General features: G+C 39.3%; 2 protein-coding genes across 2 annotated transcripts; one reads left to right on the plus strand and one right to left on the minus strand.

Annotated features, from left to right (window-relative positions):
• The first annotated feature begins 1949 nt into the window (after positions 1-1949).
• Positions 1950-6817, plus strand: LOC136452144 (serine/threonine-protein phosphatase PP1-like). The gene is made up of 4 exons (XM_066452781.1): positions 1950-2285; positions 4044-4603; positions 4805-4996; positions 6314-6817. Exons 1-4 carry the CDS (start codon positions 2084-2086, stop codon positions 6323-6325), a joined length of 966 nt encoding a protein of 321 aa, XP_066308878.1. The 5' UTR covers positions 1950-2083; the 3' UTR covers positions 6326-6817.
• A 1103-nt stretch (positions 6818-7920) lies between these two features.
• LOC136452145 (peroxisomal fatty acid beta-oxidation multifunctional protein MFP2-like) lies at positions 7921-16050 on the minus strand. Its single transcript, XM_066452782.1, has 18 exons — positions 15896-16050; positions 12522-12593; positions 12325-12390; positions 12158-12214; positions 12000-12067; positions 11825-11906; positions 11700-11755; positions 11276-11578; positions 11085-11171; positions 10841-11015; positions 10602-10727; positions 10343-10502; positions 10021-10275; positions 9763-9884; positions 9495-9673; positions 8738-8886; positions 8490-8628; positions 7921-8146 (listed from the first exon to the last, which is right to left on the minus strand). The coding sequence occupies exons 1-18, from the start codon at positions 15990-15992 to the stop codon at positions 8111-8113; spliced, it is 2229 nt and encodes a 742-aa protein (XP_066308879.1). The 5' UTR covers positions 15993-16050; the 3' UTR covers positions 7921-8110.
• Between the last annotated feature and the right edge of the window lie 1935 nt (positions 16051-17985).

Consider the following 17985-nt stretch of genomic DNA (forward strand, 5'->3'; position numbering starts at 1 on the left):
GCTCCAACGAGGACTAGTGGGGAGTGACGACTCTCCGATACCTCGGCAAAACATCGCCGCGTTCCTTCTCCTCTCTTTACTTTAAGCATTTACTTTGAGCAATTCAATTCTTGTCTTTTACATTCCTAGAATTGTCATGCTAGAGTAGGATTGGAACTTATGGTGCTAAATTTTTATACGTTAGATCAATAGAAACACTTTCTAGGCACAAGGGGTTAATTGGACTAACCATATAATTTAATTATTGCAAAAAATTTTGTAATTAGTCCAATTCACACCCTCTTAGGCATCTTGATCCTTTCACCTAGCAAACGATACCTAAAATTGACAGGCCATAATGACTCCACAGCTAGCTGTCACTTGTGATTGTTCTTATAGCTTATTTTCATAATGACATATACATTGGCAATTTATATGCAAATTTACTTAAGGTTATTTTCATAATAAATGATGCAGGTAATTTATATATAGTTTTTATAATGATGGAGGTCCATAAATTAGATACAGATTTATGGGTCACTTTAGGTTGATTTTAACATAATGGCAGAGACGAGTAATCTTTTAGAAAATAGAATATATTTATTGGCTATTATTTTCAATAATTATTATTAAAGCCTTTTAAATTAATTGCCACATGTTTCTAATTTCTACGAGAAGTAGCATGCCTTTTAAGGATTAAATAGTTACTTAACCTTGAAATATATATGTATCCATTGTTCACTACCAAAAATAGTGCAAAACAAATAAACCAGTCTAACCTATATATCTACACCATAACTTTGTTAACCCAACATGACCAAACTTAGTTGCATGTTGTTTGTGGAAAAATGGTCACATCATCACGATTTCCTCAAAGCTTCCTGAGTTCCTGTTGCATATTGGTGGTCACTGGTCAGAACTCTCACTCAGTAGTTGCTCGCTTACTGTAGGCCGTGGGATGCTGAATCGTTTTCTAACGTGATTGTGACATTGAACTGATTTCTTGTCTCATTTGGTCTTCAATTTGATCCAGATGCTGTTGGTAGCTTAGTAACTAGTGAAAATGCATGGTGACCGAGGGGCGCGCACGGGAGAGAGGAAGGGGACACTCTTTTTTTTCACGAGTCCTCCACACCCCTGTGATCACAAGAGGAGGGCCAGTGTTAAGGGGCAACGGTCTTTGTATGGGGCTGAATATGTTTACAGCGCTATCGTTTACGGACGGGGGCAATCAAACACAAAACAATGTGATCCGTTGACGTTGTGAACTATTTACGGGCCAAACACATTGAACCAAAATAGTTCCTTAGTCTTTTTTTAAGGGCGTAACACTTACTACTCCGTATCGTAAAAGAAAGAGTCTCGTGCTGGTCAAACTTATTAAGTTTGACTATTGTAGAAGATATTAGTAACATTCGTATCTCCAAATAAATTTATTATTAAAATATATTCAATGGTCTATTTATTTAATGATAATAATTATATATTAGAAATATTAAAAAATTATAATTTGGTCAAAGTTAAAAATCTTTGACTTTTCGGGAGGAAGAACGACACTTTTGAATGCTGATGCACGATGGACAGTATTCAACGGTTTCGGCATACTACCATGCACATTTTGCATGGATAACACACCCGCAGCATTCGAAACGTTGATTTGGATATCGGAATCAAACCCAAGACCTTATAAGCCAAAAAAAAAAGTTGCATTAGTACCACGTAGAACAGTTCTGGTAGTCTCAGAGATGATGCACATTTGGTGAATCCACGGTCATCTAAAACGGCGAGTTTTGGACAACCTGGGCAACCCATGTCCAGCAGCAGACTGGAGACCGGATCAATTCGTACCAGACCTGCAACGAAGGCCCCAGCATCCGCACGTCCATTCCCCATCCGACGGCCAGCACCGCTCGACACGGTTTCGATGTTCTCTTCGCCCCCACACAACCAATTGTGACCACCACCGCCACCGTCACCATCACCATCCATTTTCATTCAATCCGTCCACGCCGGCGCGCCTCCATTCCTCTGGCTTCCCTCCCTCCTTCCTTCTTGGAGGACCTCCGTCCGTCGCCGAGGGATTGAGGACGGAGACAGAGCAAAGATGATGATGACGCGGGCGTCGATGGGGGCGATGGATGCGGCGGCGGTGGACGAGGTGGTGCGTCGCCTCGTCGAGGGCGGCCGCGGGGGGCGGCAGGTGCAGCTGTCCGAGGCCGAGATCCGCCAGCTCTGCGTCGAGGCCAAACAGGTGCTGCTGTCGCAGCCCAACCTCCTGCGCATCCACGCGCCCGTCAAGATCTGCGGTGGGCCTCCTTTCGTGCACCTCACCTATGCATGTGCATGCGCCATGTTCTGTTCAATCCGGGTCAGATTCTGATTGCTGCGGTTCCGGTGAGTCCGTGCATGTGCCGTGTTCATTGGCGGGCGGCTATGGGAAATTGCTGCTTCCTGGATTCATCATCATTAACCGATTCTCGGTCAGCAGGGATTCGTTGACGCTCGTTTAATTCCTCGTTTTTACAGCAAGCGTTTTAAGTTTGGGCATTGCAAGGTGCTAAAATATGCAGTTTGTGAAATGCCTCGTCATTGTTCCTGACTCATGGTCGATAAGCTGGGGGGTTGCCACGGTATTTGCTTTTTGGGTACGCCTGGCCTTTTCCTTTTGTGCTTTTCTGGGAGGAAGGAAACCGCACTTTTGGTTACCTGTTCTTGCATGCTTTGTGCGTTTTTGGTAATGCTTGGTCTGGAAGTGTAATGCCATTATCAAAGTTTGCACCCTTCCCTGATGGAAGGGGGAAAAATATGCTGGCTAGTTCTGCTTCTTGTTGGTGTTGGAGGTTGGTAGTCTAGTCTCGTTCGGTTTGCCTTTATCTCCGAGCCTCCCATTAGTATGGACTTCGGAGTCATGGCAAAAGTTGGTACAAAAAACTATGCTTGGCTTGTGTGCATTGCATGATTGTTGTATTGTCTGATAGGTTGTTTGGAATGGATGATTAAAAATATTGAGTACATTCTTCAGGTGTGTAGCTGGATTGCATTTCTAGTGCTTAGTTGCCTGCACTGCAGGAAATTCTGATGATTGTTTGGATCACAACTAAAACTTTGCATGTACATATGTCTTGTGAACGGAGGAATCATAGCTGCATTACATTATCCCTATCATATGGTAGCCTCACCGCTCCAAATGCTGCTTCACCATGGTTATGTTTTTTCTTTGGTGTACAATCTCTTCCCATTGAGTAATTTAATTCTAAATCACACTGTCAATTTTTTCTAGGCTCTAGTAGGCACCCCAGACCCCACTCATGTGGGAGCCTCCGGCACTGGGTCTGCCCTTTTCTAGTAGGCACCCTAGAAAGCAATGATATAACTGGTTTATGTGTAGTACTTGTGATTTGACACTGTAACTTGGTGTACCCCTAAATCATGAGCAAAAGCTTGATGTAACACTCCTCATGATTAACTGTCACTGCTCTGTAATTGGCTATATCTTAAGCAATCCTGCATGTAGTTGGGTCTTATAGAGAAGTCAATGCTAAGCACTTACTGTGTAACGAAACATGATATTTGCCTGTGGTGAGGTTTATAAAACAGAAGTCCTTTGACTATTGGAATTGCATTATGTGGAATTTACCGTTCTTGGGATGTTGTAGTGTACAACTGTCAGATTTTGCAGCATCATATTACAGATCCTATCATCATGAATTCATGATGCACGAATGGTAATTTTGTGTAAATAAATCAGGGAAGGAAAATTACACATTGGAGAAATGCCCTTTGACAACATATAGGGTATATCAGCGTCCCCTTATGTTCCAAAGTACACCATGTTTTTTCAAGTAGACATTGATGCTGTGCCTCTCTCAATTTCATTCCCATCTTATGATGTGTTTCGATCGATACCTTCTTCACTGCTTTAAATTCCTTAGAAGAAAAAAATTTCATCTATGTACGTTATCTTCCTTGGTCATTTCTGCATATGTACAGAACAGAGATACATTTTATTATGTTTCAGCCTTTTTTTATGCTTCTGAACTTGTCTCTAAGGAACGCACATGCAGGTGATATCCATGGACAATTTGTCGATCTCTTGAGGCTCTTCGATTTGGGTGGTTATCCTCCAACTTCAACTTATATTTTCCTTGGAGACTATGTGGATAGAGGCAAACAAAGCTTAGAAACCATATGTCTGCTTCTGGCATACAAGTTGAAGTACCCTGATAATATATACCTTTTAAGGGGAAACCATGAAGATGCAAAAATTAACAGAGTTTATGGTTTCTATGATGAATGCAAAAGGAGATTCAATGTTCGATTATGGAAGATATTCTGTGATTGCTTCAACTGCTTGCCTATGGCAGCACTTATTGATGACAAAGTATTATGCATGCATGGTGGCCTCTCACCTGAATTGAATAGCTTGGATCAAATAAAAGATATTGAGAGGCCTACCGAAATTCCTGACTATGGTCTTCTGTGCGATCTCCTTTGGTCTGATCCTAGTCACGATACAGAAGGGTGGGGGGAGAGTGATAGAGGTGTTTCTTGCACTTTTGGCGCAGATAAGCTTGTTGAATTTTTGGAGAAGAATGATCTTGACCTTGTGTGCCGAGCTCATCAGGTAAACAAAAGTATTTCAACCATTAGTCTTTATTTTCTATTTTTGTTCTAGAGTGCTGTGGGTGTCCCCCCCCTGTGTTTTAGACCTTTCTTCTTAACAAAATGATATGCAACTCTCTTGCGTGTTCAAGAAAAAATATTTTATTTTCTTCTTTTGAGATTCATGTGACAGTTTTTAACGTAATTGTCCCTACCTCCCTAGGTGGTAGAAGATGGCTACGAATTCTTTGCAGAAAGAAGACTAGTGACGATCTTTTCAGCTCCAAACTACTGTGGCGAATTTGATAATGCAGGTGCTCTATTGAGCATAGATGAAAGCTTGATGTGTTCTTTTCAGATCTTGAAACCAAATGAAACAGGTGCACCACATTCAAGGAAACCTCTTCCAAGCAAGGTAATTATCAAGCTCCAAATGATTTAATCTTGAAAACCATTTAAATTTTCTTTGGTATTTAAATTTTTTGGGGTAAAGTATGTTTATCCCACCCTCTTTATTTCAGGTTGTGTGTTTTCCTTGTCTCACTCTCACTTTTATGTCCCATGTTTATATGAGAATGTTGGGTTTGGGCCTATATTGCACGTCCTACAGGGCTATATTTTGTCACCAAGAAGCGAGTGACTTTGGTTGTGCATAGTGCAGATGGGTACTCTACTTCTCACATGTAACAGTACTTAGCTAGCAGAGTAAATTCAACAATTGACACATACTTGTCCATATCTTGGGCTTAACTGAAGTCACTGCTGTCCAACCTCTGACAGATTACTACCCTCCTCACGCACTAGGCCACTAGCATTAATTGCATAGTTTACAATGATGTCCATGTTGCTTTATAGTTTATACCGATGAGCCTGGCATACCTCCTGAAATCAGTTTGCTTCTTATTCCCATGCTAATTTTTATGGTTGTCATGCTGGACTGACATGACATTCATGGTCCTGATATGATGACCAGGGATTCAAATCTGCACTCCTGATGAGGTTTTTCTTTTTCCTACATCTCAGACACTTGTTAGTCCCCTCAAAACTTTTCACCAGTAGTTTACATCCTAGTATGTAACAATATCCAGCAAGTATCATGGAGTGCAGAAGCATCTAAAATGTCGATGTGGGGTTGGGAGAACGTTTTTCCTGCTGACCTGCTGTGAATGGATAGCATCAACCCTTTTGTTCATGCTATGCTGATGTGCAAGTTGCATCATGTATACAAAATGGAAGGCTGTAATGGAGTTTTGAGTCATTGCCCTGTTCTGCTGCACTACTTCGGCAGTACTTTTCAGCGAACGAACATTTGACTTATGTTGATGCTTATGCTGAAATGTTGTGAGAGGAAAACACTGTTCGTTCGCTGAAAAGTACTGCTGAAGTAGTGCAGCAGAAGAGGGCAATGACTCGAATAGTATATTTTGCCTGCGTGTTCGAGAAAATAACATTTTGCCCGGTGGAAAAATAATCTATTAGCAATGTACAATACATCTTCCCTTTAAATTCAAACGGCATTCTAGTGTACTCAGCTGCATTTTAATAGTCATTTTCATAACTCGCATTCCTTCTGTTTGTGTGGATCCAAAGTGCATGATGCATCTCAATGCACCTAGTCGTTTTATTCGCAAGCTATACAACCTCTAAGTTCATTGTATGAAAGGAAATAATCATAATTTTTTGTTTTCAATACTTATCATCTCAAATATTTGTTTTGCCATTTGCTTAATAGGCACCAAAATGAGAGAACGTCTAATTTGTATCCAGCTATCTACTCACAATCAATGTCAGCTCGAAGGGGGCGATCTCATTATGTCTCGCATCCACCAGGGCATGGCATTAGCATTCTACAGGCAATTTCTCTTACCCTCTGGAGCGACAGGGCTCTACATCACTTGCTAAATTTGCGTGGACTCAATCGGCAGCACTTACATAGTTACATTCTTCTGTACAGCAGCAGTGTTTCTAACTTGGCATATCGTCCGTTCTGATAGTTCAGTGCCACAGATGCAATATTTAGTCGGATGGACAAGGCATTTTGTTGGGTGCAGCAGCTGTTTTTTCGTTAGCTTTTTTTGGTGATGTTTGTTTGCTTGATCGCTGTGAGTTTTGTTTGCTTGTGTATCTACATCACTATGGGGTGTTCGGATATAGGGACTAAAGTTTAAGAGGTGTTACCTCGGATTCGCATGGGGTGTTTGGATAGTAATAAAAAAATAAATTACAAAAGTTCTCAGTAATCCGCGAGACGAATTTATTAAGTCTAATTAATCCGTCATTAGTATATGTTTACTGTTGTACCACATTGTCAAATCATGGACTAATTAGGCTTAATAAATTCATTTTGTAAATTAGTCTCAATCTGTGTATTTAGTTTCATAAATAATCTATATTTAATACTCCATATATGTGACCAAATATCTGATGGGACAGCGATTAAAATTTAGGAGGTGGAACCAAACACCCCCTACATCAGGCTCTGGGGTATATACATCCTGCAATTGTGTAAATGATTTTGTCTAACGAATGTCTGTTGACATTAAGATTGATGTTTACATTAACTACTTAACTACCACACTAGGTGGTGCAACTGTGCCTGTATACGTGTTCGTCCATGGTCACGCGAATTAAAAAGTAAAAGATGTGTGTAAGGAAGAAAACAAAAGGCGTACAGCTTTTCATTGATCGGATACATGTTTTGCCCTTTCAGGATATACCCTAGGCCTATTTTCCGATTATGCATGACCATTGTTAGGGTTTGTTTAGAATTTGGAACGGTGCCTCAATTCTCATGAAATTGCAAAAAAAATATGTGTTTTAGATTTTTACAGGTCACAGAAAAAATCCTTTTTCGAAGGGTGGCCCATAGCAGGGCTTGCAACTTCACGAGAAGTATTCTCCCACAATTATTAAAGAGGACACCACGGTGCTAGAGTTCCCTACTTTATTTTCACAGGAATATATTGCGTCCCATGACTGATAGTGGATTAGTGACCCTACGCATTATCACAGCAATACCACTGGTCTACTTCAGGATACTCCGGATGCTTCATTTTCTTGTACCCTAAAAAGGTGGCACCTGTTTGGATTGGCGTATTTATCCCCGCAACCGTTTGCGCTGCTATCCGATCGTGTTACGACGCGTTTGTTTGGAGGCGTGCAACGTGGTTACCGTCCACCTCCAGGCTGTATCAATTTATACGTAGCTCACGAGTTGCTGCGTGCGCCAACCAAACAAAGTGCGTTTTTTTTATTACGGTGTTACAGGTAGCGGTGGCAATTGTTTACATTTACGTTATCACTCCCCAAGTAGAACCAAACAGCACCCTAGTGTTTGACAGTAGCTATTCCGCAAATTCACTGGAATCCATCCGTTCCAATTTACAGATCATTTTGACATTTCTTAATACATAACTTTTGTTATGTATCTTGAGGTGCATAGCAAAAACTATGTACCTTAAAAAAAAAGCTAAAACGGTGATATTATTCAGCATAGTCTCCCCGTCCACAAGGAAACCTGGTGTTCATCTTATAGCCGAGCCTGAACTTTCTTTGCCGGTGCACTCTGCAAATGTTAATTTATTTCGAATCAGGTGCTATGGTGATAATATCATTGCATTATGAATAGACCAAAAATAATACAAAATGTTACAGAAAATAAGAGGATTAGTGTAGGTAATTTAATGCAATCACACTAGCATTTTGTAAACATGCTAATGAGCTGTAACATTCAGCGTATGACTGTATTTGCGCTCATGAGGTGCAAAATTCAGAGTATTGCATGAAAAGGTATCCATGTGCAAGATTCAATGTAAGTGCTAAACTGTTTTTCGAATGTACATATGATAGAAGTTAACAGATAGTTTAAGAGAATGATGGATGCTGTGAAAGGATAATGACTTGCTCACCAGAGCAATCCCTTTTGCAGCTCTTTCAGCGAGGTAAGAGCAAGGCTTGAAGAAGCCGCCATACCGCTTTGTCCACTCCTCCAACTTTCCATGGATGTACTTTGCACCGATGGAATCTGCCCAGTACATGACACCTCCCCTGCTTGTAGCAACGAATAGAGTGTGAGCAGTTATTCAGTTATATAATTACAAATGAACCATCGTTCAGTTGAAAGAGGCAAATTGGACCAGGGTTCTCAAAAGCAGACCTATAAGGGGGGAACCCCATGCCGAAGACTGAAGCAATGTCTAGGTCAGAAGCCTTGACCGCGATACCCTCATCAAGGACTCGACAGGCTTCATTTATCACCGGGAAAAACACCATCTCAACTATGTCTTTCTCACTTAGCTTCAGCAGCTGGCACAATAGCACCAAAGTTTTCAGTGTTAGAAGCAACCTTATCATCAGTTCCAAAAAGAATATAACATTTACTTTACCAAATGTTATATCCAAATTGCTTTGGCATTTCATTTCATCCTATATCACATTTAGCATAAAGAAAAATAACTTCAACACGGTGTTGGCTATACTTCAGAGTCTTACTATTTAATCGACACCATCAAACCACTTTTCCCTCAAAACCGGTTTCCAAACCAGTGAACCAGGTTTCTTTTTAATTAAGAAGAAATATGCACCAAGATTTGCCTTGATGAGGACTTGAACTTGGGTGCTATCGCCTTCAACGCCCAAGAAGAATTGAGTTAGGCACCCAAAAAGGCAGCATGGCTATATGGAAAGTACATAACACCACATCTTGAGGTGCTGTATTGCTATCAGCACAAATGAGACAGTACAGTAATGGCAACTTCTCAACTGTCAAGAGACTAGGAACATACTAACAAAAAGAAATTCACGAGGCCACAGCCACCAAGTCATTGTATTATTTGGAGAAAGAAAAAAAAACTGCATATTTCTCGAGGAATAACAGAAGGGCATGGACAGTCAAAAGGATTATGAAAGCAAACCTCAGGATCTGGTGTAACTCCTGCCATGCTCCTAGATTTTTCAATATATTTTATAATTTCAGGATCTGGTGTAACTCCTGCCATGCTCCTAGATTTTTCAATATATTTTATAATTTCAGGATCAGGAGTGGCCTTCCTCTTGCCCTCATACTTGTAAAATCCTTTTTGGGTGGCTTCACCTGAGTTAATCATTTCATAATAAACCAATAGGATGAGCTGCATAGAGAAACAAGCTGACAAGGCAACAGAACTGTTTGATTATGCTTACCTGCTCTATTGTCCTCCATCATCAGAGGAAGTAGCATTGATTTGTAGACCCTCTCTGGGAAGTTTTCAAGGTATTGCATACCAGTAGCCACGGCCACACCAAAACCAACCAGATCTGCCAGTCTGGATATATGAAACAGAAAAGGAGCAACAGTTTTGAATCCATATGTAGTCACTCATAAACAACCTCATGAAATAGAAACGAAGTTGCAGAAACTTATAGACTGAACGACAATAATGCAAAGGTTCGATATCTTACCTGAAAGGACCCATGGGCATTCCAAATTTGGTACAGGCACGATCAATCTTATAAACATCCATACCAAGATCAACATAAAAGAGTGCTGATTGAGTGTATGGAAAGAACATCCTGTTAACTGCAAAGCCAGTACAGTTCCCAACCACTATTGGTGTCTTCTTAATCTTCTTCCCAACATCCAGCAAGTCAACAACAACTTGTGGTGAAGTGTGCTGAGTACGAACTATTTCCAGAAGTGGCATTACATGTGCAGGACTACATAATACAATAAGTCAATAGAGATGCAAAAAAACAAGCATGCATCAAGTTTACGCTGCATTACCTAAAGAAGTGTGCACCAGCAATACGATCTTGAGACCTTGTTTTCTCCCCAATCAGATTAAGATCAATTGTAGATGTGTTAGTAGCAAGGATGCAATGTGAAGGACAGTACTTCTCCAAGTCCGCAAATATTTGCTGCTTCAACTTCACATTCTCAATAACTGCCTGCAATTATGACAAGCAAATGAATAATGATAAAGGAGCTCACTATAATAAGTATTGTTTGATGCATGAATGATGGCAGGGTAAAGAGTAAAGACTTGCCTCTATAACGAGGTCCACATCTTTGAAACGTTCATAATCAAGGACACCTGTGACGAGAGACATAGCCTTCTCATATCTCTCTTCGGTCATTTCCCCTATCCTTACTCGACTCTGCAAATTGGCTGGGGAAACAAAAAAGTGAGTAAGTTTACTTAATATAACCGTACTGATTGAAATATCAAAAGATTTTCCAAACAATAAGCAGGATTTAAGGTGATGCTAAACCATGTTCAACCTTTGATTCTGTCGATTCCAGCATTTAGGAACTTCTCATTTACTTCTTTAAGTACCACAGGATAGTTACTTAATATCATTGCAGTTGCAATTCCTGAACCCATAAGTCCACCACCTAAAATGGCAACTTTAGTTATTTTCCTAGGCATCAACCCCAAGTCTGTAGCACCTGGAATCTGTTCCGTGTAACAAACAATTAGTACAATGTATGATTCATATATTAATACAAAAAGGCATCCTCGTACCTTAGATGTTGCCCGCCGAGAAAAGAACACATGAACTAAGCTTTTACAAGTATCTGAGAAAAGCAGTTCCTGGAAAGAAGTTGCTTCCTGCATTTTCATCAAGTAAATGTGCCCAGAATTTTGTAAAAATGCTATCCACCGCATAAAAATTTAAAATAAGCATGAAGAAACATATAAATCATATCAAGTACCTTCCAGAGTCCAGCTCGTGGTCCTGCAACAATACCTTCTTCAATGACATCAATACAAACAAGTGGGTGATGAAGATTAGCTGCCTGCTTTTGAGCTTGAGCTCTTGCAAACTTCAGAATTTCCCTAGCCTCCCCAAGAGGTTCTAGCTTGTCATTCTTATAAAGGCTTTTGATCCAGGGCCTCCTACATTCATATATATCCAAAGCCCATTGACGAGCAGTATTCACCAAATCATTAGGAGAAACTAAGGCATCAACCAGACCCAGTTGGTGTGCCTCACCACCCTTGATTGGCTTAGATAACTGGAAAAATGATACATAATATTAAAATAATTGGAGCAGCTCGACACATGTAAAAGAAGATACTGCCAGAAAACAGAATCCTGAAGCTACAAAGAGGAAGGAAAGAAGCAGCAGAGCTTACCAGCATCATTTCCAAAGATTTTGTCAGTCCAACTAGTCGTGGGAGTCGCTGTGTTCCTACAGTTAAGAAATAGGGAACCATATGGACGCTCAGAAATTCTTGTATAAATAGTAACATGAATATACCTCCAAATCCTGGAATAATTCCTAATTGAAGTTCTGGAAGACCTAACTGAGCTGTTGGAGTTGCAATCCGTGCATGGCATGCCTAAATGAATACATAAACATTTTCATTAATGTTATCATCTCTGAAATAATGAAAATTAAATGACAGTGACAAGGATATAAAACAATAAAGTACCATGGCAAGTTCTAAACCCCCACCAATAGCAAGACCATCAATTGCTGCCACTGATGGCTTTGTCGCAGCTATTTAGGACAATACATAGGAAAAATGATCAAAATAATTCTTCAACAGAAAATTAATAACCAGTCAAGAGAAGTGAATGAATTAAATACCTTCTACAGTATCTGTGAGCATATCTATTGCTATGTAACCAACCTTTGGTTGCATTTCTGTTAAAAAATAATAAACCAGTTAGTGTTGAGAACTGTAGGTAAATTAAGAAACGATTATAAGATGAGATAGTGTAGCAAGAAATGGAAAATAGTAAAGTATAACATACCTTGGCCTCCCTGAATACCACCAAAGGAACTAATCTCAAATCCTCCAGAAAATTTCCCTCCTTTCCCTGTCATAGGTTATAAAAGAAATATTGTCGTCAGTCAAACAGGTGGAGAGGGGATTGAAGGTGCTGCAGTCCGATCTCGGCCTTCCAAAATTGACACATGTATTGCTTAAAAAGAATGAGCTGCTTTATACCTGTAACAACAATAGCTTTAACATCGCTTCTCCGAAATGCTTCTTCATAGCTTTCCTTTAAGCTATATAGGACTGAAAGAAAAAGAAATGCAATTTTGAAACAACATAATTAGCAGCTAATGTAATATATCAAACACATGATGACCTTAAATTATTATACTGAATCTAACGATTTGAGAATTATTCTGACTGGCTCATATATAGATGCATTTGAGGAGCCTTACATATGTATTTTTCTAAGTGCAAACAGGAAACAGATGTTAGCTAGTTAATTGTTTGTGCTATATGGTCAATTGTTTGTGTGCATAAACTATATGTGTACATTGCATCGGAACTTGCAAAATGCCATATAATCTAAGTGTAACGTGATGGGATGCAAATGATGGGATTTATTTAATGTTTTTAACTAAATCTTAAAAACTCCAGAACCATCCACTCATAAAAACTGGGAGCAAGTGGATCAAAATATGCAAACTATACAAGTTACAAAGTAATCGTTTGCCTGAAATGATGTTTTCCTATTTAAATATTCATCTATTACCACCTAAAAAATAACTAACCTTATCCTCTGCGTTAACCCCGCTGACCCCGCTCGTCCGTTTCCGAAACAAACTATCCTTTACGTCGAACAAACTTCGTTTCCGAAACAAACTATAGTTTACGAAAAAACAATCGCATCGGCAATCCTTCATGGAAAACAATCGTGCCATATAAATAAACGGCTACGCCTGCTTTGCCTCGGCCACCGTTGCAGTAGCGCAAGGTGCAGGAACAGGTGCGATCGGTAGCAAGCGCGGCGGGCAGGTCTGCGTATCAGGGACCCGGAGGCCTGGAAGCTCAAGATACGGACCTACGGTGCCTCTATGCAGTTTCTATTTCCTAGACTAGAGTACGAACAGGATTGTACGAAAATGAACTGCTGGATGGATGTACAGAGATGTCGGTAAACATGTGCATACTTAATGAGTGAATGAAAGCCAAATCTGAATAGAGTTGGGAAAAAACGAAACTTGTTGCACGTGCATTTCAAAAAGTGCGTAAATTGGTTGCACTCGTGCAACGCACGTAAATGAACTAAACAATCTATCTATTCATTGAAGTGATTTTCACACTAAATTCACTGGGCATAGCTCAAGCTGTTCATCAATGCTCTGAAGTAAAAAAAACAAAGATGCCTAGCAGCAGTAGCATGGTTTCTTTGTTAGTATATATATAAATTTAAGGAACAACTACATTGGAAATCCTATGAAAAATTATTATATGGGTCAGGGAATACCAGCAATGGGATTTTCACAAACATGATAATCAGGAGACACAAAACAAAACTAAAAGAACAAGGTGCCTTGTTATCACGCTTGAACTGGAATTTTTGTTTCAGTTTCTATATTCATTTTTTTATTCATAGGAATACGAACTGCGAAATCTGGATATTGAAAAACAGAACATATAAAAAAAATTATTTCATATATTGAACTAAAGCGGTAGGATTTTCCAAACAGGCCACAAGATCACTCAGCATGACAATAACTAAAAAAAAAAATAGAAATAACGAGTTTTCTGGCAAGAGATGCAGTTAAATCACACAATTGGTACATAGAAGTATAGCAAAGGCACAAGAAACATCTACTATAATGAAATATTTCACAGCAGATAATTTGAACTAGAAGTTTTCCAGGGGCCAGCCCCAATCCAAAATTTGCATAATAATACTCTAATAGTGCGAATAAAGTAGTTAAAAATGAGAATGCCTCTATAGTTCCGATAAACCCGTGTATACCCCAAAAGGCGCAATCACGAGGGACAAAATTAGGCATATCAGTGGAATGAATCGGAAATCATCCGGTCCAAACGGCCGGACCGGAGCCGTCCGCCGAACACTGCACGAGAACAGTACGCGAGAACTGTACGTGGGAGACTGCGCGGCCCGGGAGGTGGGCGGGAGGCTGTCCAAGTACGGATGTTTCCTTGTCCTTTTCTTATATTTATTTTTCTTTTCTTTCTTTTTATTGTTTTATTTCCTTGCTTCTATTTATTCTTTCTTTTTTCCTTTTTAGTTTCTATGTTTTTATTCTTATTTTATTTCCTTTCCTTTTCTTATTTATTTTTACCTTTTCTTTTTATTGTTTTATTTACTTGCTTCTATTTATTCTTTCTTTCTTTTTCTTTTTAGTTTCTATGTTTTCGTTCTTATTTTATTTCCTTTCCTTTCCTTATTCTTTTCTTATTTATTTTTACCTTTTCTTTTTCTGTTGATTTCTTTTAGTTGTTTTTCCTTGCTTCTATTTATTCTCCATTTTTCTCTTCTTTTTTAAGTTTTCTATGTTTTTTATTTTTTCTTTCTTTTTAATTTTCTTTTTTCCATCTTATTTAATTTATTCATTTATTTATTTGTTCTATATATTTATCATTATTAATCATATTTTTATGTGTATTTTCCTTCTTTGTTGTTTTACTCTAATTAATTATCTTAATAATTTATTTTTTGTTTTTTATTTCCTATATATATGTGATGTTCATGGTAGTATACATTTAATGTTCTATGTTATGTTCTGTCATGTTCACATGGTATACATATAATGTTCTATGATTTTTTTTGTGTTATTCACGTAGTATACATGTGATGTTTTATGATGTTTTTTGTGATGCTTACTTAGTATACGTGTGATGTTCTATGATGTTTTTTGTAATGTTTACTAGTATACATGTGATGTTCGTGTAATATATATGCGATGTTCTATAATGTACTTAGTAATGTTCTATGGTGCAGTTAGTCATGTTCTCTTAGTATACATGTGATGTTCTGTTGCATATTTTAGGAAGTTTGAAAAGTATCTGGCTGATGTTCTTTTAAAAAATTCTCTATTACGTGTATTTATTATTTTCCTTATGCTTTGCTCTATATTATAATACTGTTTATTTATGTTATGTATTATGTAATTTTATGTATATTATAATACATTTTATGAACCTAAAACTGAATATTTTTCTTCTAAACCGAGGACATTTATTTTACGAAGACGAAACACTGTTATCTGAACCTAGAACATTATCTCTGCTCACTAAAAGAAAATGTTCTATCTTCGTAAGATAAATGTTCGTTAATAAAATTTTATTTAAATATATCTATGTGAGATCTTATTTTAAAATATTTATTGTAAGAAACGTGATGGTATAATCGAAATTTAATTTGGATGTTTGGTTGAACAGGTACGACATTTTTTTAGTTCGGTGTAAGAAACGCAATAATACTCCATGGCGCAGGGCCCACCTCACCCAACCATGACGCCTGCCCGCGCGCGCACTACCTGGGCGGCAAATTATTGGCGCGCTGCCGGCCGGCGCACGGTATGACGGGGTTGGGCGGAGTACCATACCGTCGAAGGGGAGCGAGTTGACAGGCGGGTTGTTGATGGTGATTACTGCCACGCCGTCGGCGCCCACGTCCAGCTCCGTCCTCCCCTTGGCCGCCATCGCGCGCGCGATCTCTGCTCCGATGGTTCCAAGGTTTCTTGCAGTTATGGCTTGCTTGGAGTCGGGAGCTGGCAAGCTACTAGTGCCCCGCCGCCTACAACTCTCTCTACATTTAACTAGCAAAGATGCCATTTTTATTTGGTATGGTGTATGGAAGTCGTACACATGTTTTTGAACTTTCCTAGTCTTCCACAAATACTTGAATCCATCTAGAAGTACTAGAAAAGATGCTCACCATTTTCCATTCCGTCTCGATCCCCTCAGCATGCGACGGCGCACGCGTGGATTCTGATCCAGCACCGACGATGCATGCGTGGATGACCATAATAACTAATTAATTGACTATTCAGGGAGCAAACAACTCGATCATCAGCAACAGGTACGACCTAACATGTCATGTGGATATGGAACAGTAACGGTCATATTATGGTCAGGCTGTGTTTAGTTGAGTGAAATTTAAAAATTTGGCTACCGTAGCACTTTCGTTTTTATTTGACAATTAATATTTAATCATGGACTAATTAGGCTCAAAACGTTTGTCTCACGATTTCCAACCAAATTGTGCAATTAGTTTTTGTTCATCTATATTTAATGCTCCATACACGTATCGAAAGACTCGATGTAATGACTACTATAGTACTTTTTGGAAAAAGTTTTTGCCTCAGGAAAGTTCAAAAACATGTGCTACTGCCTACGACTTTCATTTGTCTCCCGCCTCCCTGTCCTATTTTTCTCACAGGTGGACGGGCCCCACAATGCGCTGCCCACAAACCACGCATGCATGCTGCTGCGTCCTGACAAAAAGCTGAGGCCCAGCTTCTGTGCACATTGATACTTTCCATGATACTTCTTGATACTTCTTGGTAATAATCTTTGACAAACAAACGGCTTTTACCATATTTGATATCAATTGCCGACATTTAGTGCCAATTCCTCGGATGTTTTTGGGCCTTGAAAAATGGTGCTACCTCTAATTTAAAACTGCAATAACCTGCTGCGTCTCGGGTAGGAATTATCATATGGATTTCGGTCTATTTGTGGTCTGCTTATTAGTAGTAATTTCTAGCACATTCTCCAACTAATCACCGTTCACGTTTCAAAGTTCCGAAGAAAAAAATTGTCACATATCCGGATCAATACCAGCAAAAACATTTCGCAACAAGCACCCTGTTCGCTGGTCGGTGCTGGTGCTGGTTTAGACTGGCTGGTGCTGATTTTTTTAAGAGAAAAACACTGTTGGCTGATTGAATAAGCCTGACTGAAACCAACAAGAATGTGAAGAACTCACCCATGCAGGATTATCACTAAACTTTCATGATTAGGTTGGCAGGTTGCTCACTCTCTCCTGTTTTGAAAAAGCTGACGTCCTTCAAAGATGAAAAGCAAGATGTGCAGTCTCTTCTCATGGTCTTCGTCATCTCATAGTTTTATCTCAAGTTTTCATGAATAGGATGCACAAAACACTAGGTGCACTAGTTAACCAAGGCCTAAGATCCCACCTGAAAGCATCTAGGCCTCTAATTGGATTTTCATCATCTCATAGTTCCTAAATCTCAGAGCTAAGTCCTCATGGCCCAATCCTAAGTTTTATCTCAAGTTTTCATGAATATGATGCACAAAACATTAGGTGCACTAGTTAACCAAGGCCTAAGATCCCACCCAAAAGCATCTAGGCCCCTAGTTGGGTTTCGGTGATTAATGACGACACAAGATTACTGTAACTAATGTGTGTTTTGCAGAGACAACTTGAGTTAGGTCATGATAATGGTAATTGATTGGGCAATTATGGGTTTCATGCCCCTATCGATGGAAATTGTTTTGGTTTTCAAAGGAGGAACGACAAGGTTAAGGACGGACTAGTTCTAAGTGTCGTTTGGCGTTGGAGAGACACTTAGAGTAGTTTTAGGACTTTGTTTTTCCTTTGGCCGTACTATTAAGGGGGTATGGACTAGTAGCTTGACCTAGGTGAGACTAATGATTTAAGTGTGGTGCA

Source organism: Miscanthus floridulus, chromosome 5 (assembly GCF_019320115.1).
Source record: "Miscanthus floridulus cultivar M001 chromosome 5, ASM1932011v1, whole genome shotgun sequence".
Classification (NCBI taxonomy): domain Eukaryota; kingdom Viridiplantae; phylum Streptophyta; class Magnoliopsida; order Poales; family Poaceae; genus Miscanthus; species Miscanthus floridulus.

What these genes read in the sequence shown, in the direction of transcription:
- LOC136452144 (XM_066452781.1), top strand. Translation starts at nt 2,084, where the DNA reads ATGATGATGACGCGGGCGTCGATGGGGGCGATGGATGCGGCGGCGGTG. An exon ending in CGCGCCCGTCAAGATCTGCG is followed by an intron (nt 2,286 to 4,043) that starts GTGGGCCTCCTT and finishes ACGCACATGCAG; the next exon opens with GTGATATCCATGGACAATTT. An exon ending in TTGTGTGCCGAGCTCATCAG is followed by an intron (nt 4,604 to 4,804) that starts GTAAACAAAAGT and finishes CTACCTCCCTAG; the next exon opens with GTGGTAGAAGATGGCTACGA.
- LOC136452145 (XM_066452782.1), bottom strand. Translation starts at nt 15,992, where the DNA reads ATGGCGGCCAAGGGGAGGACGGAGCTGGACGTGGGCGCCGACGGCGTG. An exon ending in TAAAGCTATTGTTGTTACAG is followed by an intron (nt 12,391 to 12,521) that starts GTATAAAGCAGC and finishes AACCTATGACAG; the next exon opens with GGAAAGGAGGGAAATTTTCT. An exon ending in CTCGGCGGGCAACATCTAAG is followed by an intron (nt 11,016 to 11,084) that starts GTACGAGGATGC and finishes TACACGGAACAG; the next exon opens with ATTCCAGGTGCTACAGACTT.